Source organism: Dermacentor andersoni, unplaced genomic scaffold (genome assembly GCF_023375885.2).
Source record: "Dermacentor andersoni unplaced genomic scaffold, qqDerAnde1_hic_scaffold ctg00000044.1, whole genome shotgun sequence".
NCBI classification, from domain to species: Eukaryota; Metazoa; Arthropoda; class Arachnida; order Ixodida; family Ixodidae; genus Dermacentor; species Dermacentor andersoni.
Window position 1 is genome coordinate 937,085 of NW_027314758.1, and position 24,243 is coordinate 961,327.

At 44.9% G+C, this 24,243-nt stretch overlaps 1 protein-coding gene across 1 annotated transcript; it reads right to left on the reverse strand.

Annotated features, from left to right (window-relative positions):
* Positions 1 to 745: 745 nt before the first annotated feature.
* LOC126543704 (venom metalloproteinase BumaMPs1-like) lies at positions 746 to 23,464 on the reverse strand. Its single transcript, XM_072285801.1, has 12 exons — positions 23,279 to 23,464; positions 17,086 to 17,178; positions 15,816 to 15,988; positions 15,524 to 15,650; positions 13,528 to 13,599; positions 13,316 to 13,443; positions 13,162 to 13,214; positions 10,614 to 10,722; positions 8,638 to 8,805; positions 7,997 to 8,132; positions 3,134 to 3,280; positions 746 to 1,019 (listed from the first exon to the last, which is right to left on the reverse strand). The coding sequence occupies exons 1-12, from the start codon at positions 23,462 to 23,464 to the stop codon at positions 774 to 776; spliced, it is 1,638 nt and encodes a 545-aa protein (XP_072141902.1). The 3' UTR covers positions 746 to 773.
* Positions 23,465 to 24,243: the final 779 nt, after the last annotated feature.

The window sequence follows — 24,243 nt, forward strand, 5'->3', positions numbered from 1 at the left end:
TCAATGCTGGAAACAATAATCTACGTCATCAGTAGGTTCATTAAAGCACTGTTCCTCACGAGATGTTGTCAACCTGATATCCCGCGTTATTGTTTTTCCCGGTCAAGCAAATAATTGCTATTTGGGTTTTGTATCATGTGTCCCTGTTACTCCTCGACAGTTCGAGCTTCTCGTAACTGTACCGCACGACCACAAAAAGACACTTCCTTTTCTCTAATCTTTTGCACCCCTTTCCCAGCTTCACCGGCGCAGGCTAGTGAACCGGATATTTACTCTAATTGACCTCCTTGTCTTTCGTTTGATTTTATATGTAGCTCTCCCTGGGACTGACGAAGTTGGTGTTCTTTAATTTTCTCCATGTTTTTATGCTCTGTTCAAGCTTGCGTCCATGAGTTGTTCTTGTGCTCCTGCAACCTTTTTTCCCTCCGGAATCCATGGGCGTTTTAGGGTAGTGTTGTGTAATCTCGTTGAAGACTTGTATTGACAGTTTTTGTTTTTAAGATTTCAGTATAGCTTTCTTGGTTTTTTGTTTTTTGTAATGATGATCTTGAGAAAGCCGGCTTTGTTCAGTGGCCAAAATTCTCATACTTCACTGCTAATGAAAAGAAAGAAGGGAAAGCGTTCTTTCAAGGCTATTTTCATATGTTAAAGACGAAGGCAATAACGACAACGATGCTGGCGACAACAAGAACAGCAGCGATAATAGCAGCAACGACACCAACCTCCATTTGTTTTGACTGGAAGAGGTTGACTACTGGCACCAGTTTTTTTATTTACTTTCGACTATACCCTCTTTTCCAATTCCAATATGTAGGTCGAGCCGGACGCGGCCCGTACACTGTACGCGTGGTAGACGCCGTAGGGCTGCAGTCGCAACGGCATTCAGTGGTACTGGCCTCTGTGGACGTCATCGTCATTCTTGGGGTTGGGGCCCTGGGCGTTTCTGGCACTCTCGCTGGCCTTTGGGGGCTTCGCGGTATGTCAAGCTTAGCACGCCCGCAGATGCCTCGGACGCAAACCTGAAGGAATAAAAGCGGTGTTAGAATCCAATTTTATATCACCGCGCCACGGATTCGTTTTATTCATTAATTTTTCATGCAGCGGGAAGGGGGTCGAGGGTGGTCACGAAAAGCAAACGTGACCAACAATGTCGATAGAAATGTAGAAACGGTAAACAACAATAGAAAACGTAAATACAGAATAGGAAGGTGTCACTCTCGCCTGACAGCAATATAGGATGACGCATATGGCTTTCGCTTTCTTTAATCTAGCCCCGACTGCCACTTCTGAGTGAGAAACCATATTCATTTAAAAAGACTATATCATGATTTTCATCGTCATATACCTGAGCCTAGTATATGGCTCGTTACCATATAAGTACCACGTCTAGAAAAACACGCAGTTTAAAATATTTAATTCCTTTTTCTCGAAACAAGCGACATTAAAATAGCGTGACGTAAAATTTTGAATCTTGTCGTTCATTGTTTTTTTTCTTGTTACGATACGAAACAGCAAAAACTATTACGAAAGGGCTACCTGCGATTTCTGCTTTACGGCCATTGTGGATCTCTGTAGATGGATACCGAAATAAAATTTTTTTTTTGCTTAGGTTTGTAATACAAATGCATAAACTCTGCCCCCTTAGCTTATAATTTGCCAGCATAGTCACACAACGTTGCCAGCCACTGTCGTTTCGAGACATTATACTTCCAAAAGCTGCGCGTGTAGCTGTCGACAAACTTCCGTAGCAGACTATAAAGCCTGAGAAGACACATTCATATCTTCACTTTTATCATAGTGCTTATTACATACCGAATTTTCGTTAATGGCCGAGGAAATAAATATGCACTCAGTAGCATTGGTTATTGTTATTGATTAGAAACACAAATTTTGAGGCTAGGACCACGAATCTCGGACGCTAAATGAACTGCAAGGAAGTTTTCTTGTGTCTGCTTTGGATACATAAGTACAAAGCTTAATTTAAGGATATCCACAGCAGAAAAGGTTTACTGAGACAGCTATCACTGGAGCAGTAACTGCGACCAGAAACAAGGGAAGCTGCTTGATTCTGCAAGCGTCCCTGTAAGTTACACCAGCAGGCGAGCTACGGAGGCTGAACGATGAAGGTGTGTATTGTGGGGATGCGTGACTCTCACGCGTCCCCTGATATGTTATTTTTTCGTATAGCTCCCGTCTCTTGCAATCCGGCTTCGCCGCGTGGATTTACTGCGGCAGTCGGTATGCTTGCAGGGTAGTACGAGAGATGGCGCGAGTGTTGCTCTGCTAACGCCACTTAACGGCGGGGTTACTTGGGCGCAAAAAGTAGAAGACTCTTCCTCTTTGGCTCGGGTTCGGCGAGCGGCGCGGACGGTCTGCGCGGGCGCCGATCCATGCTTCTGCGAGACCGTCTCGCGAGGCCTAGATCGGAATGGACGAACACGATCGTTCGAACGCGCCACCGTTCGCGTGACCGTACGCACGAACAACCAGACGTTGGTGTCCAGCATGGGGCGAACATATTCGCTCGTTATCCGGTCGCGGTAAGTCGGACTTCCGTGATTTGTCGCGCACCCGTCGGTATGTTCTATCGATAGCAACTCGACTAGCAGGCATTAGTCTATGAAAGGTGCAATAAATGCCCTTGTGATTGTTTGCACTACTGTGTTGTCGTTCCTTTGTCCCACGAGCATTGGTGAGAACCTCACAGCATAAAAAACTACCCTATTTCCGCGATGCATAATTTTCATTGAGGTACTCCTGGAGCTAAACTTGATAAAAGTTAGCGTTTTGTTGGCTTTGTCTGCAGCATGTTGGATATGCGGAGAACAGTAACATAAATGAGGTTAGCACGCGTCGAGATGCGTGCATGCAAGAGGTACTATCTGGGTGACCCATCCCAGTTTCGCTTTCTATTGCAATGTGTCTTGCTATATAAAACATTTCTCCGATTTTGCGTGAGTAATACTCCCTCGTGCGTGACAAAAGGTGCAGATAAATCCAAAACAGGCATTTCGTTGACATAAATAAATTTCGCTGGGTTCGCTGGTGGGTTAAGCAGTTTACAGAATCATGAGCCCTGTCTACACTTAGTCAGCCACCTTTCACCCATTTCCCATTCGTAATTTTTTCTTACCTCGTCTCCTCCACAGGGCATGTAGTCCAATGCATGTACGAAAGAGCTGTAAATCGTGGAGTACATGTAGCAGCGGCCGTATTTGCACACCCGACGGATTTCTGGATATTGGCATTTCACCATGCATTCTCGCATGCGTGGAGAACCCTGAGCCAATGACAAAAGAAATGAAAACATATATATCTGGGAATTGAAATTTATTCGAAGTGTAGTAATGCTTGTACAGTTCAGGAGGAAGGCAGAGGGCAGAGCGCCTGATGGTGCCCACCTCCGTACTCCCAACCATAGAGTTTGGCAATCAGCAGCAACGTCAGTTGTCAACAACAGAGTGAGCGTGACCAAATGAGATCTTTACATAGAACACTTTTCCAACGACACAGATTCGGCATCCCCATCAAGCGGAACTTACACTCAACGTATTCGTCATTTCCCTTAGGCAGCAACTACTCCTTAGCACATTTCTTGTATTGTTTATAATCGATGCACTTGTAATTGCAGCCGATTACATGTAATGTAAGCTGAAATATATTAGTGCTATATTACAAAGCATTTCTAGAGCTGCATGAGCGAAGCAGTATCAAATAGCGATAATGTGTTCTCTTCTATTTCGCGCGGCAAAGTCGTTGTAAAGTTAGAAGCAGCTTGGCATAAAGAGGAAACATGACGTGTGAATTGCAGATATACGGGCAACGCAGAAACACTCTTTCACGCAATCACTCACGGACGTAAGACAAATTTGTTGTATTTTAAGAAAACAACACCTAATTCAAATAAAGGCTGGTAGCATTGTTGTTTATGTTTTTCCAGTTAGATAAAAATGACTAATTTAAATATAACGATGCATCTTGTTTACAACTACGTAAGTACACAACTGGAATAGCCGCCGTAATTCTCTCAATAGAAAACGATCGAGGTTTAAATCAAATGAATGCGTACAACTAATTTGTAGTTCACGTAAACTATACTTAGCTCGATTTGGGAGCTTCGCAAAAATCGCAACTCTAAAACAGTGGTATATTCTAGAGTGCACCTCACCATATTGAAAAAAAATCGGGATTGCCGTTATGTTGTGCAGTTAGACTGTTTCAGGCTTAATGCTTCCCGTTTTTTGGAAGCTTGCAAATTGCCTTGTTTCACAGCGAGGCTGTCAAATGGAGCACCACGGCGTTTTTCCTGCGGTGTCATGCGGTGCCACGGTCACTACCGAATGTCAGCCAGAAAACGAGCAACGCCGCCTGCATTATACGGGGAGGTTTAAACCTACTTGGAATAGGAGCCCCGAAGCGGCCGTACGATTATAGTCAGTGCCAACCTAATAATTACGAACAAGCTCCACCCACAAAAATACAGTGCACTTTGTCTTCACCTCTGGAAACGAGCCTAGCCAGGAAGTGTGTGCTCGCAGCGTAATGACTTTGCCCTCGGCATGTAAATGCTAGGCTAATTGGAAAATAAAGGATAGTTGTTTCAAGCTAACATGTTACCTTTGGCTGATCAGCGATACCAGGCTAAACCACAAACTTAGCGTAGGCATTGAGGTTTTATCCTGAACCCAGCGATACAAAGACCGATGTGTACGGAGAAAGTATTTGTTTAAAGTATGCGTAACTGCCTGACCTTAGGTAAATAAGCGAACTTAGTTGGTAGCCGCGTATAGACTTTGTACTTGTGTGGTGCCCCGAGGCGTCGTTAATGAAGTCGAGGCTGGCAATGTTTTTGCATGTAGTACACTGCAATAATGTTGTTGAAGTCGAAAAAGCCAGTGTCGAGTAGACAACGTGTACTGTTTTGTTTGCTTCTTTGTTTTATTTGTATCTAGTACGCTGTATTGTATGTGCAATACATATTGTACTCAGTACACCGGTATTGATACATACCACAGTTGTACGCGTGACGACGGGCGAATAAATTTTCTTGTGATCTATGCAAGTTGTGTTTGAGTTGGAGAGCACCCATATAAGCTTTTAATTTTTAGCTTGTCAGTGACTGTAGGCTGCCAGAGAGAACGCGCAGCCAGACGCCGGCGTTGGGAAGCATACAGAAATACTAAGCTCGGTTATAGGGAAGCGTTTGAATTTACTCGCACTGTACATAATAGATGGTTTGAAAATTACTGGGTAGATTTCGGGCCGTTGTCGACGAGACTCCTTCAAACGGCATGAGAACTTCTTTATACAGTTTCGCTGTCTGTCGTGTGTAAGTTACTTGGATTTGCGTACGTTTCAGAAGGTTTTCTTTTTAGAAGGAGAAATATAAAAGTGCTAACTGAAAGGTCTCGCAACTTCACGAGATTTCGACGAGGTCTTTTTGGTATAGTTACTATTTTATCTATAATGAATTAGAGAATACACTGAAGTCTGAATGAACCAAGGACTCGACCTTTGCAGAACTTTCTGTGTACAAAAAGGGCTGAAACGAGCGAAAATACTTTGAGATCCGTGACGTCATACCGACATACTGACTTGAAGTGCCTCACTGAGAAGATAGAAGTCGTATTATGCTTTATTGACCCCTCAAATTGAGAAGGGCGCATGGCACGGTTCCCAACACCCTGTTCCTTAAAGATACCCGTATAGTCGAATCCACTTAATCTAACTCTTGCGGCACCGCAAGATTCGGCTCAGTCATCCGATAGGCTGCATCATCAAACGGCGGGAAAATGAACGAATTCAAATCTCTTTTTTTCCTTGGGTTAGTTTCTAATGCCTTTTTACTTCATTCTCTAAAAGCGCGATTCAACCAGTATGAGACGAAGAAAGTCGACATGTTTAAACGATGCCTCAGCGTGATACGTCATGAAACAAGCAAGTACGTCTTATTTTGTTGCAGCGCAAGCTGAACAAGCACAACAGAAAGACACATCTTACACACAGCGCTGTGTGTGTCAGATGTGCCTTTATGTTGTCCTTGTTCAGCTTGCGCCACAACAAAATAAGATATGCCGCACCAACAAGTCACTATAGCTATCCTTAAGCAAGTACGGATGACTTCGCGGGCGGAATCAGCGTCAGTCCGAAGAAGATCAAAATAAAGTGAAATAAAAAATATTCATGCCTAGGAAAGTAGCAGCACCACCTGCCGAATTTCGTATGTTTTCAGAATTTTAGGTAACCGCTGCGCTCTTGACAGGGCGCCGGAGGTGGTCGGATGGGTTCGGAGCAACCGAAGTGACATGCTTTTGAGCTCGAACTAAGCGAGTTTTTCTTCCATAGTAATGTATGACTTTTCGCCAAGACATTACAGAGCATTCGAATAAGCAAACGGTCAATTAACTGAGGTCGACTCTATATATATTTCTACAGGAGACCAGACTCTATTAGGGAAAAGCATTCGCCACCGTTTGAGCAGCTCAAGAAACAGTGGGGAAAAATATAATTCTGAAACACCACTGGGGTTTTCTCAGTATGCGAAAACATTGTACCACTTGCCCATGTCCCCATAGCCCGTTGTAATTATCAGTCTTATCAAACTTGATCCGACTAGTATAAACACTTAGAGATCCTTATCGGTCGTTATCAACTTTATCGAACTACAGCCCACCCTTATCAATCCTTATCGGTTGTCGTCAACCTTATCGGACTCGATCCAACCCTTATAACCCTTACCAGCCTTATCAGAATCGTTCCGATCATTATAAGCCCTTATCGCTGTTTAGCACCTTATCCATCCGTATCCAACCATTAGCAACTGTGATGAAACCCATAGAATTCCTCATCACTCCTTATGGTCCTTATCAATTCACTGACTACTTATATGTCGTCGTTCTCGAGACGAAATGCATGAGCCCTCAGATATCGTGGAGATGGGTTTTATTCCACCATAACCAATTCTTTCCACAAATCTTTAATCTTTTTCAGTAAATAGAAACTATTCTCCACTGACATTTCTTTCCTATCGCCGGTGCAACACACACTTATGGTTTCTCCTTATGCAAGATTTTGTGTTCAGCTCAGTGGGTAAGAAGCTCGGCTTCTGAGCGTGGGGTCATGGTTTTAAACTCGCCACGACCAACGTTTTTCCTTTCGAACTTATTTTAGCGCGATACGTTAAGGGCCCGCGTCGCAGAAAATCCGGTGTCGACGTCGGAGTCGGCGTCGCCGAAGTTGTCCGTGAGCAAACATTTCCGTATATATTTAGGCATATGTATATGCCGCACCTTTCTATACGGCATGTGGTATATGCGAGCTATACTGCCACACCATTCTATCACTAAAGTTGCTGATAAAGACCTTAGATGCTTAACAAAATTAATCATCGGAACTTTGAGAATGACTGCCCACAAGCAAATTTCATGAAACCACACACCGACAACTCATGCCTGTCACTTTTTTGAATCGTAAAGTATTTTTTTATTTCACCATTAATCATTAGTATATATGTTAAACCTTCTCAGACTTAATTATTAAAAGTGCGAGACAGTAACAGGAATCTGAAAATTCTTTAATTTTTTTGGCATGGCTTTACACAACCTCCGGAATCGGTCCACGCAAGAGGACGCGTTTCTACCAGAAAGCTCGCCTTCCTGCATAGAGTGCGCCGCCAGCATTTGCCGGGGAACAGTGCGGTTACATAAGCTGCAGTTAGTGGGAAGCGTGAAGAGCAGTCAGGGATATTTGACTGATATAGCGTTCCACTCTTAAAGACGAAGCTTATGCGTCCTCCAAGTTTTTGTTTTATAGATTAATTTCCTTATAGCGATTTGTCTTACGTGAGGGATGGACGGACGGACGGGTTTCCTCGTTGGGTAGGAACAGAGATGCATACGCATTTAAAAAAGTCACGTTCTTTTGCGCATGCCTCTGTATGTGTGCGCACATTCGAGGAAATAGATATTAGATGATATACACGTAACAATCGACTCACCATGTCAGCGGTCACATTATTTTTGCTCGGAAACGTGTTTCTGCAGAATTCGTTTGGAGCTACTTCCATGCCGGGGTACTTGCCCTGTTTCGTGTACCCAGTGTTGCTTACTTTCCAGCACCACGGTCCTCGCAATCTGTAATGTTTTTACAAAAAGGCAATTTCTAGTAGTGCGAGATACCACTAATATATGTTCGCGCGAATTAGAAAGTATACGAAAGTAGCATGGCCACAACTAGAAACGACAGGCCCTATGCAGCCGGTTAGCGGCACACTGCATTTGAGCACGAGCTGCCGGATTCGTTGCTCGCGTGATAGGGGAGATCCTCAGCTTGTGAAAGCGCGCAACAGCACACTTATGTATTTATGCTCACTTACAGGAAGCCCCCTGTCCAGATTTTTTTTTCGTCATGGAAGCACTCTTTTATCTTTATGCGTGGATGTGCCTGAAGCCAGAGTTCCAGAACGTATTACTACGTGAGCAACCCATTTCCTAACCGGCATAGCAATATAGTCATTGACAGTAGAAGAAACGGGACTAACAAAAAAATAAAAATAAAACGGCTTTAGATAGTTTCGTTGCAACGTCAAGTGTATAGGCAGCACCGCTGTTCGTCAAAGAATCAGTCTATGGGTCTCACGTGACAACGTTCCGAATTTGCTTCAGGCTGCATGGGGAGAAACGATGGTGCTTCGTCCCACCGTCGACGTAGCTCATGATGTAGCCTTCGCTCCAGAGGCAATCTAATGATCCCGGGTCTTTAGGAATCCACGCCATTGGCTTGCTCTGATCGTGAGCCGCGCCGAGCCTGGAACAAGTCGGTAGAAAATTTGTTAGACATCGACATGGAAAGAACCAATGAAGGACATCAAAAGAGTTGTTGAAAAAAAAAACTGAATAACCGATGTGTGTTTCAGGGCAATATAAATTAGCCCAAATTTTATAATTTACGACAGTGCCCTTAATGCATCACACATGTAAGATGGAAGAATTCAGATGTAAAACATATTTTCCGGGTGTCGAATTTTGCGTGAACGACACCCTTACTTGTGTACTTCAAGGCATAAAACAACTTGTTATTAATTTAATTGGAAAACCAACGGATTTCTCCTCAAAGTTCCGGAATTAATATCTCGAAACTGCTGTCGTCCTAAGAATTCGTTCCAAGAGAATCCACCCTTCCAACTCCACGGCTAGAATTGGTAAATTGCAATATGGGTCATAGGGTAATTAGTGAAAAGCCTAATTAGTGAATGTCTTTAATTAGTTCATTATGCATTTTACGCTTTTTTGCAAGTAATGTCCCCCGCTTCGAGTAGATCACTCCATGAACTAGAACTTAGCTATCTGCCACAGTCAACTTTAAAAAAAAATTTGAAATTGTTCGCTGAAACATCCTGTATGGTGCCTTCGCAGGCAATGCTGAAATCTGCATAAAAACGTAGGAAGCTTAGAAATGGGGCTTTTACACCTGTTGCCTTAGTGGCAATCGCCCACTTTACCGAGGCGTTATTGGAATTTCGGTATTTAATTGAGAATGTTACTAGGAACTCCTGACAGGTCTTGTCAGCGTTTGTGCAGGGTGCGCTAGGTTCCTGCAAAGTGTCACTTCGACGTGTCGCCTCGTCTGCCTATGGGGCTCGTTTAGAAATCGCCCGCCGGATTCTTGACCAGCCTTGATCACGAGAGGCTACCACGGAACTCGTTTAGCAATGGTCGCAGATAACCCACCGACACACGGCTAGAGTGTTGAACATCGACAGGACAGTATATGACGGGATTTCACTGGAGGTACTCTTAACTACGTACACGGCGCGAAAACCGGCAAATAACCGTGCGTTGGTGAAACAACGACGCGAAGAGAACATGCAAAGCTCTGCCGTATCTCGTATCGCCCAGTGCTGTCCGCGGTTAAACGCAATAGGTCAATGCGTGGCTCTTTCCTGGCTGGTTATCCGCCTTGGTGGCTTAGTGGCTTAGGCGTTGCACGGCAGAGCTCGAGGTCACGGGTTCGACTTAGTGACACGGCCACCGCATTTATATTGGGAGCGAAGCGCCAAAAAAAAAAAAAAAAAAGAAACGCTCGTGTGCTTAAATGGAGGTGCGCATTAAAAAAACTCCAGGTGGTCAAAATTAATCCGGAGTCTTCCAATACAACGTGCCTCATAATCAGATGGTGGTTTTGGCAAGTAAAACCCCAAAATCTAATTTAATAAATCACTTTGCCAGCACTCCAGCTGCAAGTGCCACCTGAAGCTTTACGTCATCAATACACAACGCGTGTGTGCAGAAATGCTCTAGCGCCACCGGCGTAGATCATCTGCTTTCGGGCATTTCCACTCTTGCCAGAAGGAGAAGTTCGCACGTGCTCTAAACCCAAGCGTTGCCTTTAATAGTTGGCCACGCAGTTCTTTGCTTTAGACGCTGGTGATGGGGATGGTTTCTGGTGTTTAACGACACAAAGGCTACTATGGCCATGGAGCGCCAGAGCAATGGTTGGTCCGCTCAGAGCTTAGACGCTGGTATGAGCTGATCATGAGTGACCGTGCCGATAGCCAGAGTTCCCGCTCTTGTGCAAAAACATAGAAACATAAGTGCACGTTGCTGTATTCTTACACGTGGGCCGCCTCGTGTGTCAGCGTATGCATTCCGTCGTAGAGACCGGCAGTGTCTTCACCAAGGGCAACGAATTGTCTCGTGCACAGGCCGCCTACGTAGCCGATGCCTGCGTGAAAGAATCGACTTTACCGCTATGCCTTGCTTGTTCAGTAAACTGCAATACAATGAACGGCGCATGCGTATTCAATGCGAAGCATTATTTAGCTCATCCCAGGTGCGGTATGAATAGGTTTCGGTCTCACCTCGTTCTATAAAAAGAAAATTCCCGTGTCTCCGATGGTGGAATTGAACCTCTCGGCTTGCCCGCCTTGTCGTCAGCCAACGTTCTCCACCCTTTCGAATGCAAAGGGAAATCAAGCTCGCGACGCGTGACCTCGTTACGTTCACAGAGAAAACGCGCTTCTCGTCGAGCGCCTCTAGCCCTGCCCCATGCATGCGTCAAACGACGCCTGCTTTGCCTGAGTCACGTAACCATTTGACGCATCTTTTCCCCCTCTTTATTCCCACTCCCGTAGCTCAGCGTGGTTGAGGCGTCCTCTGGTGGGAGACTCCTGCTGCGCAGTACCCGAACTTTCTCTTCACCTCCCCCCCCCCCCCCCCCCCCCCACACACACAGAAAAGGGATATCCACGTTCAGAAGTGCTCGGGTTTCAGGGAGCTCACTATGCTATAGCATACATAATTAACGGAACTCATAACCAGTTCTCACTGGGAGCTATAGGGCTTACAAGTGTGCGACTCGTTGCAGAAACTTCGCGCTTTCTCGTCCATGACGCTCCTGCGTTCTACACATAGGGTCCAAAAATGACGTGAAGAGACTCGGGCAGCAAGAGAAAGGGATAGCCAACCCCTTCGATTACGGAGGAGCGTGTCCGTCTCTATAAGAGGGATCGCAAATGCCATGGGTTGAGGCAAGCGCAGGACACCCAACCATGTACGAGGACGCCGGGCTACAGCGGCACGGGGCAGCCTTATTCGCCACCAGTAGTGAGGTCATGCTAAACACCCTCTGCAAAACAAGCGCGCCCGCTACGAAAAGGGAGCGAGCACGACTGCAAGATTAGGCCACAGGACCTCCAGTAACTGTAACATAATCTAGGCATGTAAGGTTTGCAAAGCGTGCGCAGATATAACTTGCGTATTCTGTTACGTCAGTTCTGCACCCAAGTGGTCCATACACCCTCTGCAGCAGGCACAAGACATTTCACGTATCCCACTGCGGCTGCGTCCCGGATAACGCTTAACCATGTTTAATGCGTTAGCATTCTTAGGGCGCTTCACGGGCTTTCCGGGGGCTATCTGTCTGTGCTTTATGTACGTATGCTTGTATTTAACTGTTTTCTAACCAGCACAGTATAGCTGTGCTTTCAATATTTGCCGCTTAAGAAAGGAGTCTGGCGGTCCCACGCCGCCAACTTCTTACGGGGTGGGTGTCCTCCCCAGCATCTCGAACTCCCGCAGTTGCCTAGTGCTGGGTCTGGAGGGCGCTTGTACCTATTTTACCGTTATTGCACCGAGCGACATCACTGGTCTGCCTCCCACACCTGTGGCAGATGCTGAACGATTTCAGCAAAACTGTTGTGGTGACAAGGGGCACCCAGAGACCTTCGCAGATATGTATAGGACCCCCTTTCGAGATGAGAACCCATGCAAACAACCGAGCGCCAGGTCGTGGCGCATCTTACCCATCAGAGCAAGACCGGTTGGTTTCCGGCGACACCGGGATTCGAGCCCAGTAACACTACCATACGAGGTGCATGATTTATCATTTCGCCACCGCTGCGTTTTATAAAGTGAAGCTTTCTTTGCCTTTTCCTTCGAGTTTTCCACTGCTACTGCTGCTGCTGCGGCTGCCTTGCACGCCGCGTCGGGGGGCAGTTGGGAGCTTACGGCAGGGGTGCGGGAGACGAGATAGGCGACGCCAACGACGTTTCGGTAGAGTTGGGCCGCAGTGCTCTCTGACGCGCCCTGACGGACGCCACAGTGTCCTCTGGACGCCGTAATTAGGCGTTACCCCCGCAAAAGCATTGCTCACGCACGAAAAGCAACGACAGTCCAGGGAGGTGGTAGGGAGAATGTTAGAGAGGGAGTAGAGAGAGACAAGGCAGGGACTGAGTACAACCGGATCCTGTACCAACACAGTCAGGAAACAGGTGCTCTCTGCGCTCGTGGCAGCTCACCTAACATGACACGGTAGAAAGGAAATGCGTTGTCAGAAAGCCTTACTCATTTGAGCTCTTTTCAGTAAAGGAATGACTGAATCAATGACATGCTCTGCGTACTGCGTGGACAAACACAAGTGGTGCAGGCAGGGTAACGTTTAAAATCACATCACGACTTTAGTATGCCGTCAACATCACTGCCAAATACCGTCAATGACCACAAACAGCACAGAAAGCTTCGCTTACATCGATTCTCATACTGCGTTGGATTTGCATGTTTTTCTTTTTTTTCTTTATAACATGGGAGAACTTTCAGGAAAATAAAGAACTACAGGAACTCTATCACTGCGTTACGAAAATTTTTGTGCGAGAACAGAACTTACCCAAGACGCTCGTACTCATTGTGTTGTCCGCGCCTACGGAGTATACTTCAAAACTGCGAGAAGAGGCGTTTAACAAAATACACATAGTTCCTTAGCAGTTGTTGCGCATTCCATGGCAAAAAGTTTGAAACAAGAAGCAAAACAGCTAACATACCCAGTCATTAGATACGCCATATCTGGATTACCATAATCATATTTTTTGCTATAAGCGTAAGCCTGGAACGCTTCAAGTGTAGAGGAGCTTTCCATGTAGCTGCCGTAACCCTTCCTATATCTGCTGAACTGAAACAACGAAATGTAGGGGTGGAATAAGTTGACAGCGCACTTAATACTCCATTTAAAAGAATAATATAAATAAAGGGTTACCGAATCTCGTTCAACTCCGACGAGTAAGAACTGAACCTTTGGATTGCTGGTGTCCGTATATCTCATGTTTACCTGCGGAATGACAGCCAGGAATTGTTCAATGCGAATTTTTATTCTATATTTTATTGCTTAAATTTATTGAATCACATTAGAAAAGCCACCATGGTGGATGCTGGAAATCATGGTAGGTGTAGTGGAAATTATGGTGCCAATGGTGGGGAGCTATGTCTATCGTTGTTCGCATGCTGGTAATCATGGTGGCCATAGTGGGACATCTGGGAAGCAATGGGTGGCATGGTGAAACGAAGGCGGGTAGAGTGGAAGGGGTGGTTGGCATTGCTGGGATGTAGGGCCTAGATAGAGCTTACAATGACCATCCGGGCACTTAGCCAACCAGGCCAAAGAAGGGGGTCTATGCAAAAATATTGTTATATGAAAGCACAGTAGCGAAACTACTTACATGGTGTATTTACAAGGGTAGCAAGCACCGGCCAAGATGGAAGCCAGCCATCATCAAGCAAGGCAAGTCCTCGTAACGTGATCATGCAGTGACAACTTAGGGTATGTACTACCCCACTAAATCCAAGAGTCGACGTTATCTTCGTGAGTCGCACGTATCAATATAAATAAAAAATGGTAATATAGCTTGATTTGTTGAGCTTGTCAAACAAATCAGTCTACAGTTGGGCGCAAATTCTATATAGCGTTTAAACCCTCCCCTACTCTCCCCCCCTCCCCGCAATTTATCACCGGCATCGCGTGTACGCAGTTGCGTGAGAGACTTTGCATTGCGTGAGAGTCCGGCCGCACACTGTGTTTTGGCGGATTAGTTCGCGTTGATGCGAGTCGCAGCATGAAAGTCAATTCGCTCGCTGCTGCTGCCGCGCTTCCTCACTCCAGCGTCTTGACAGCAAGTTTCCATGGTGATCAAGTGAGACGGGTTCACGCCTACTTGTGCGTGCGTGACACCGTGCTTGTTAATTTAGTTAATGTGCCTTTGTTTACAAGCTTATACAGCCAATAAAACTACTATCCTTACTTCGTATGGCTAGCTGTCCACTAATTTGCTCTCGCAATCGATGCTTCGCCTTTCTGGCGAAACTAGCACTTTATTTTTTTCAAGAGAAGGGGATCGATGTGATGTCGAAAACCGACAACAGGTGTTTCTTCAGTGCGTTGTACATTACGTTTACTTCAAGAGATGACGCCACCAGCACTCATGTATACAAGTGGACCATTTCCAATGAAGGCGGCTTTTGGTTGGGACTGTCTTGTGAGCATGAGCATATAGCACGCGACACTACAGGCCCCTTCGCTAAATTTAATAAATTTCGTCGAACGGTCTTCTCACCTGATTACGGTGAAAGTCATATTTTAATAGCGTACAGAGTAGGCAGCGTGAGGCATGAGACAGGCGTGCGAAATCCGCGTCGGAAACAGGTTTCATGCAGTTTTCTTGGACATATTTATTTGCTAGAGACATCTCCACAAGATGTCGCAGCATTTACACAGTATAAACATGTAGTTGGGCCAATAGTATTTTTTTACAGAACTCACTAATGTTACCACATCAAATCTCTAATGCCGTTTTGTATACGCCATGCGTCAATGATTGAATTTAGGAAGTGATAACAAGACGTATAACACTTCGGGATGGTGCTAGGAAAATATTGCGGGATGGTTGTCCCGCCTCTTTGCAGTCTTCGGATGTGCAGACCGCCAGAGTATGGCCTCCGTGAAGGGTGGCGCAACTTGGGTTTCTGCATAACGACATTGCCCTGTTTGTCGGAAGATTCCTTAAGCCGCTGCTCAATCTCCTGGGCCGCAATTTTCTCTGCAATTAAACCGCCTCTTGGCATAAAACGAACGTCGCGAGTTTTCTTGAACGGAATGTAAACAAGGGCGAGACTGCTGTAGTAGTTTGTCTATCAGCTTGCACAATGCAGTCAGACAATAACGAAGAACGATATTAAATGGCACTTATACTGATACTCACCGAGTTTGTTTGTACGCATAGGTATTCTATTAATGCGAGCGTACTGTTGAAGTGCTTGTGATGCGGCTGGTCAGAAACTATGAAGAGTTCTATGGTGACTGCTGCGGGAACGCCTTGGGCACTACTGCTCCTTTCGTCAATAGTTATGTCTGCAAGAAATTGTAAATAAATACACGCTAAATACAGAAAAGCTCAATAAATGCAAAACTCAACAAAACGGGCGCATTTTCAGCATTTGTAACTTCACCATGTTGACGCACGTTGGAACCTAATATTCGTAAAAAAATAAAACACACTTCGAAGACTGTTTGATTGATTATAATTACCCTTTGCACTCACGGACATTTCCACGTCTAGCATTTCCTTTTTCTCAATTTCGTAAATCATGTGCGGAATAAGCAGTTCGTCCGATCTCTCCATTTCAGGCACTGGCCGAATCCTTTGGTACGGTCCCACAAGGCCTTCCTATAAGAGGTGACACATTCTATGTCATTGCTTTACATACCTTCATTATGAGATTGCACCAATTTAGTGAAAGACCCAACTTTGCTACTACAGCTGCGCAGTTTCAAGTACCCCTCCCCTCCCCCCTCCTCACGAAATGCATGGCAAGGAATCGTGTGGCTTTCGGAAGGCATTGCCGTAGTTAAGACGACGTCCTTGCGTCGCTTCTATAACCCTAGTACTGCCGCTGGCGCGCGCGCGCATGTGTGCATATATTTTTAACCTTCAGTAAGCAGTATGATGACAGTCATGCATCAATTGTACCGGATCACTTTTGTGCTTCTGAGCTTTGCAGCCCAGAATAATTATATATCACATGACATTTCAGCGTCAGCATGCCGGTTTAGCAGGATAAAGGTTTTCCTAAGTACTTTGATATCCCAACTCGCTCTCATTGACATTTTAAGCATCGTTAAATCTCTATTTCTTCTCCCCATCTTTCATCCCCCCCATCCCCCTCCCATGTGTAGGGTAGCAAACCGGTTAGGCAAAACTGGTTAACCTCCCTGCCTTCCTTCTCCACTTTTTCCTTCCTTCCTTCCTTAAATCGCAGAGCAGTGACCACACACTTGTATGTCTTTTTTTAAATTTCTTTGCACCAAACAATACGGCGTCGTTTTATTTCTTCTGACAACAGTATTGTCGCCACTTGCTTTTGTTTACTATATGTACGCGCATTCCAAAATAATTTAGCGCATTGAAAGCCCACATATGCAATGATTTCAATAACATTACATCAAAATATGTGAAATGACAATGATATGCAACCATCTCAGCTAACGACGTGCATGACCCTCAAAACTGAAGTAGCTGCCTAGTCTCTGTTATTGAATTGTGCTCAGTAAGCACTGTATGTGCGCATATGTGGGGTTCCTGAAGGCTACTTGGTGAGCTTACATTAAAGCAGGAATGTTCAGAATCATCGAAATATTTTTCTCAGCTCGTGTAACTGCATGTGTAGCGCTATGAATTGCCATCGTTTGCTATCGAACGAGTGATGGCGTGCAAGGAAATACATATGGTTACACTTATGTTAGAGGAAAGTTTCAAAAACTCACAACTTCGACGCCGGTTTCTTTTCTTCTAACATGCACAGTCGCGAATTGCCTTTCATCTTCATGGAGATTTCGGTCGATGTCTTCTCCGTTGAACTGTTAAGTTGGAGTAGAGTCAGTACGAATAAAGGTTTGCCTTTTCAGAAACGCGCTGCTATAATACATCTAAGAAGTGGCCATATAATACAGCGGCAAAAAAATAAATAAATAAGGCAAATAAGATCACCTGTCAAGTGCAGATCTTAAGTTATAGCAACTACAACTGTCTTTTTTTCTTTAATAGTTTACATAAGAATTTACTCAAATAGGTTCCATTTTTCATCTTTTTCTAAAATATGCTTGCGACAATGTCTGCGTTGGTAATTACCTTGAAGCTTTCGTTAATCCTAAATTGGTTATAATGCAATGCGCTGTCAGAATGCGTAGTAGTTCTCCTTGACTTGTACCTTGTCTTCAATTTTCCAAGAACAGGACAGGAAGGTAACAATTTCGCCCTCACCGAATCCGTAGCGGCCTTTCTTCGATATTTCAGCGTATTCTTAGCCAATCAGAAGAGGGAAATTACAAAAGGTAAATTATGGGGTGTTTAAATAGAGGCTTATTTTTTTACGGGTCTACAGTCTTGTTTAAACGACACTGTCACTTTATGCGCTATACTGATAGATTTGGCCTATACGCTTTTGCTGAGGTGCTCATTGCCGCGTGATCATTTTGGCAACCTACAGAAATTAACCACTTTATGGTGATATCGATGTTTTCACAATTTTCCCATCCAGCCACAATCACTAATTTGCGGTACACAGTGTGAACATTAATTTTTAAGTTTTCTGGAATTTTTAAGAAAGTCCTGTTGCAGATAATTATAATATAATGGTAGCCCTTGAGCTGGATTATTCAGAGAAGCGGCCATTACTTGCACAATATATTGAAACACATATGCAACTATATAACAAAAATCCACTAATTATCCTTTCAATGAATTGCCTTACGACACATATTGCAATTCACGAAATGTAGCCGGTGAGTTTGCAAGGTGTATCCACTGGGAATGAATATTCGGAATGGTGCCAGTTTGGAGATATGCGCCATAAAACTGCGCAGAATTGCATTGTATATATATATATATATATATATATATATATATATATATATATATATATATATATGTCTGTATATAATCGCACTGTCGACAGCCTGACTGATCCATAGAGTTTCTCACTACATTACCTGGAGGGAAATCTGGCGCTGCTGCGCTGTGGTATGCATGAGAATGCCGGTATATTGTGACTTCGGATCGGCATCGTTCTCGGAGGGACAGGACACCTTGAAGACACGCTTGGCAAACACCGTTCCGTCTGTGACAATGATTCATTTTCTACTAAAACAGCACGTGAAAAGCTGTTTTGGCTTTATTATTACGCAAAAACATGTTTTGTTTAACTATGAGAACTTGTTATTGTGTGTACGACTTCATGTTACGTAAAAAGTATCAGCGGGCCGCTAAAGTTGTAGGACAGACGACAAGGTTCGCGCTCGCTTTGAAACAGTTTGTCGTCTGTTCTTGCTTTTCTTCGCTTGGTCATGCATTGTAGGTGAGTAAAGATGTAATATGCGCGAATGGAAACATCTTATGAAGATTTTACTTTGAGAACGCGTTATTTGTGTAGCCATATCCACGTTTTAGACGAAGCCTCTTACAACACCAGCCATCACGAGCCTCGCATACACATATACCGTCATTCCCATGACGGCACGGTGGCCCCTTAAGAAACTCCCATAGACGGTGGCGCCAGATTTCCCTCTAGGTGTTATAGTGAGAAACTCTATGGGCTGATCAGCCTGCAGAGGTTTAACGTTTTTGAGTTTTGTTCTTTGACATGTTGACAATTGGGCTTATTCTGTAGCAGCTGTAGCTTATAAATTCCGGTGCGTGCATGAATGAGCCCCCGAAATTTTCTGCAAAATCACAGAATTCTCAGTTTAGTTGGGCAGCTGTTCAAATGTTTTTTAATATTCTGCTCTGTTTCATAAATAATTCTGTTACCCATCTTGATTCACTGTTATAAAATATACGCACCTCACTGTCCTTGTTTCTTCAAGTTTCTCTCGTTTCCATCGCTCGAGTTTGAATTCACCCTCTTCGAAGGTGAAAAGTTCACTAGTTTCTTTTATGCTTCTAATTAGACTGAGAAGTGAACGTGCGTCTCTAACTTAAGCAATCGCCGGGAATTTTACTTCGCTTGATGTCAAAGTGACAAATACTTTTCTTACCTCATAAAAGAAGTTTTGGGGAAATGCTTGATGTGCAACTTAAAATCCCTTCCCGTGTTTAAGTTTTTTTACATTTTTGTTTATGTTACTTCCAGTGTTCAACTTCCCAGTATTTGTATGCGCTATAGGAAATCTTCATCTGTGTAACACAGACAGGGAGGGCACTAGCCATGAATGATGCCTATAGGATCCTCCACCGTTTTGAGATTGAAATTAAATGATGTCGTTGTGATAAAAATGTAATAAATTTTAGTTTATGAGAAGGGCTGCCGTAATCAATGGTATGGACAAATGTCGGCCTGTTACTCGGGATCTATGAAGCTGAATGAGTGAAGGCGAACGTCGTATTGCTTCCAGCTTTGTCACTTGACTTGTCACTGATTGAAAAACGTGCTATTTGGTTGTCGTTAAATTTGATTTCGCACGTAATGTCCTTCCATCACCTATTTATTTCTTTATTTATTTAACTTTATAAAGGTACTTTACAGGTCCTTAGAGGCATTGCGTAAAAGAAAAAGTGGTGGGGGGGGGGGGAGGGGAGGGCCGTACAGCAAATGTCATGGAGGCAGTATACAAAAAAATTAAAAACACCGGTACTGCAATATAGTTTGATGCATACAAAAACTAAAACAGAAATACCAAGAAGAGCAAGTAACGTAGAATATATATCAACGCTAACGTAAAATATGTTATACATTAAGCACTATAACAATAATTTGAAGAGGCAACAGAAAAAAATATACGCGGGCGTCAGGCATACGGCTCATTAAACGGTAAACCAAAGCACGGTACTGAACTATGGAGTAAGATATGCAGGAAAGCCGACTCTGGCGCTCGCCTGTGTGTTTGCTCTGTTCCGCTTAGCGATGCAACGAACCCGCTCTCCTACAGTGCTAGCCCTCTCTACAATAGAGCTTCTCTAGGCCTTCCCACGTCATCCTGTGTTCCGGGCAGGTAGTGCAAATACAGCGCTCCACATTATGTCGAAATTGGATATTAAGCCTAGCTTGAGAACCGGCTCCTCCACGACTGAAGGGGGCCGCATAGCAGGCCACAAGAAAAGCCCAATCGCAAGAAACGCGTTTTGCATTTTTCGGTTGTTTGCCAAGTTAAATCGGTTGCTTTCATTTGATACCGACTTCCGTCGAGCGCTTGTTTTGCTACTCAGTTCTCTCGGTACGCTGTGTCGTTTCAGTCGTTGCTTGCCTTCATCTGGGGTACGTTGCCTTCCAAATGTTTTGTTGAACTCAAACGCGACATCTCGTCAGGCAAGTAATGCTTTAGGTGCTTATGCTCGTTCGATGGTGCAGTAGCGAAGTGATGAACTGCTCCGTGCTAGGGTGACGGTGGGGGTATGGCAAATGGTATGAATAATTTACTCTTCATACTACCTAAGATATTCTAATTGACCTTAAGAAAAAGAAATGCAGCTGGGCAGGTCATGTAATGCGTAGGTTAGATAACCGGTGGACCATTAGGGTTACAGAGTGAGTGCCGAGAGAAGGGACGCGCACTCGAGGTTGGCAGAAGACTAGGTGCGGCGATGAAGTTAGAAAAATCACGGGTGCTAGTTGGAATCGGCTGGCTTCGTCGTACAGTGGAATTAAAAAAAGGCTGATGATGATGATGATGATGATGATCTACGATCCAAGGGTTGCTCAGTGAGCGGAGCACGAATGCGCAAGAGCTGCTCCTACTTTACTAAGAACAAAGCGACGACACGGAATGTATGTCAAAGATTGATGGCGAGGTAATCGCACTCTCCGAACCGGAGGGGATGGGGCGACAACAAACCCACTCCGCGTGCGTTTAGTGAGGGTTCGACTGCTGACCGGCGATAAGGTCCACGCCTGATCGACCGTGAACCAGAGGCATGAGACGGGAGGCGACGTACCACTAACACATTCAATTTAATAAAATAAAATCATGGGCAAAACATAATAAAAGAAAAAGAACATACAAATTACCAGCCGTGGGGCCTAGTTCGCGGAAGGCGTGCGGGTCACACAACACACGCCCTGACGCCACTCGCGCGACACTAAGCCCAGCACGTGGGAAATCCTACACTCGCGAAATAACAAAAAATCCGCGACACAAATGAAAAATATACGCGACAATAAATACGGCAAACACTACACTAACAGAACATACAAAAATTAACACGCGATGGATAAATAAATGAAAGATTAAACGCGATTAAAAAAAAGAGTCCGGCGGAAAGTTCTGAGAGCGGGCTGGAACACGAGGCTTATCTGGGGCGTGCTTGCCGAGGTCCCGATCTGTAGAGCGTCGGGCTGCTGCAACCTCGCTGCCGAAGATCCTGACGGACTTGCACCGTCTGTCGCTCGACCGGCGAAGACTTCGGCCTGGAGATCTCAGCCTGCCGACCACATCTTCAGCTGTTCCCCGGTGCACGACCACGTTGCTCCGTCTTCCAAGCCGCTCTGCCGCTCGCCAAGCCGCCTCGTCCCTCCGCCGCGCTCAGGCGACACACGTGACCAAACCGGTCTGGCGAGCTCGGGACAATGGGAAGCTCTCTTCCCCATCGCCGTTCAAGCGGCGTTGCTGCTGCTGCGGCAATGGCGGCCATCTTGAGAGGAGCGCGGGCATGCACTCTGTGACAATGTATATGAAGGTTTAATTTCCGCTCATGGAAGTCTTGCCGTTCCTTTCTTTTCTATTTAAGTGCTGTTTCCTGCGACATTATTCATTCATACTTTGTTTTTGTTTTTTCAAATAATGATTGTGCCATGATATGCAAGCGCCGATCCAGCAAAAGCCTAGATATACCCGACGGAACGTCGGCTACTAAATGTGTGACCAGGCTGTAAGTTGAAGATAGTGATAGCCTCATGTGAACAGTTTGCACGGCTTGAAAAATAACCAGCTTCCCCAGTAAATGCCTTGAAATTCATTTACCATGCTAGTCGAGCGAGTACACTTATCCAGCATGGTCGTGGCAAGTAAACATCAATATGTGAGCGTCTGCAGCATCAGCTGAAGCAAACGACATAGGTGTATGCCCAGTGATATGCGACAAGCGACCTAAAGCGCACGCGTCTGTCGCGGGAGCCGAAGCAGACGACACACTCGGCGAATGCGCTTGGCGACAATGCCGCGAAAGAAACGAGCCAAATCCAGCGGCTGGCGTGGAGTAACCCCGAGTGTCGCCATCTGTACAAGTGACGAAACTACCCGGCGCAGCATCAAAAAAGAATGACTCATCAGATCAGTCGGCTGTCCTGTATATACTACTCCGTGCAGTGAACACAAGGCGAGAGCCGTGCGCCTCAGAAAAATAATAAAAACTAACAAAAGATAAGAGCAAAAACTTCTCGAAGTTGTCTAGTTCCTTTGAACGTCTTCACGGCCGCGTGGTCACTTGCGCTTATAAACCACGATGTCAGAACCATTTATAAATTTCTTGAGCATCTCTCCAACCTCTCGGCGCGTCCAGAGACAGGAAATTAGCGCTCACTTCCGAGCCAAATAAACTACATATCGCGGTGAGGAGTGCTCCCGTAGCTTTCCACTTTATTTATAGCATAAGTTAATCACAAATTAGTACTCATTCGCGATCGGTAGATATTTCCCAGATTCAGCGGATAAGTTTAATCACTTCCGACACGGTCGTCCCCTACGCGGGAAGTACACGTCGCGTCCAGAATTGATCAGTTGACAGGCGCCTTTTCTCGACAACTATAGGTATGTGCGCATAAGTTACGGATTTAGAAAGCCACGCTAAAAGAAGATAGAAAATAATAAAGCAAACTGGTAAAACGTATACGTGTGTACAGTCATGTAACGATCAATAATCTTAGAGTTTTTATCCACGTAGAATCTATATGTGGTCAGTTATGTCATGCAGCGTGCTGTCGAAAAGGCGATAGTGTGCAGTCGATGCATTTCGCTTCAGGCCACTTACTAAATGCGTCACTTCGCGTCCATTCTCGTGTTCCAGGACGCGGAAGTGGCGCGCGGTCACCGACGCCTTCCTGAGATTCAGGGTCAGCTTATCGTGCAAGTACAGCACCAGTCGCCCATCAGCTGACCGCTCTTCCAGGAGACGTGGATAGACCAGCCTAGGCTGCTGCACTCCTGCAAGAGGCATTCTGAACGTCTGTACTTCAGGGAGAGTGCGATTTTTTTCCAGCTCGGGTTCATTTGCTGTGAATGCCAATGCGCTAGCGTGCACATTCAAATTAGGTATTTTGCATGAGGACTTTTACTGGTAGCCTAGAGCGAATTTCATATGTTCGTGCTTTGGTGGCGGGGTATAGGACACGGTCAACTGAATTTTTCTGACTGTCTTACTTTCCATATGATATGTACGCCACGAGGTCCTGGAACATTCTGGCACGTGAGCTACTGCGACCTCATTTTGATGTTATACAACAGTTGACGTCGGTGCCATCTGCTCCAAACAACTACACTGTTTTCCTGCCTCTCAATCAACCCAGTTTAGCGCAGAAATGTCCATGGTATCATACCGTATGTCCCAGCAGACGTTAGCGAAGCTTTTAAAAGAACAAAAAAAAAAAATACACGAAGAAAAAATTGCGGTGCACGACGCAGTTAAAAAGCCTACAGGGTTCGTTCGTCACAGGTCTGACACCCGAGCATAGTACTCCTTATAATACTATATTGCACCGCGTTTATTTCTTCCACTTATTCTTGTAGCAGCTTGGCTAACGTTGGCTGGGACACCCTAGTGTACGCAACAGTTAGTTTGTCTCGAAATTCAAACTACGCACGCGAAACTGTTAACGCGTAATGTATAGCGCAGTTGTTATGCTGGAGTAAAGTTCCAGCAGTGTGTAATTCAGCAAACGGAGTAACAATTATTAATTGCTATAGTAATTAGGCTCTAACGAAAAAGTTTCATATTGT

Coding starts and splice junctions, on each gene's coding strand:
- LOC126543704 (XM_072285801.1), bottom strand. CDS start 23,464: ATGCCTCTTGCAGGAGTGCAGCAGCCTAGGCTGGTCTATCCACGTCTC. Junction 17,179..23,278: donor GACGCGAAGTGACGCATTTA/GTAAGTGGCCTG, acceptor CCAACTTAACAG/TTCAACGGAGAAGACATCGA. Junction 8,133..8,637: donor CAAATTCGGAACGTTGTCAC/GTGAGACCCATA, acceptor AAAACATTACAG/ATTGCGAGGACCGTGGTGCT.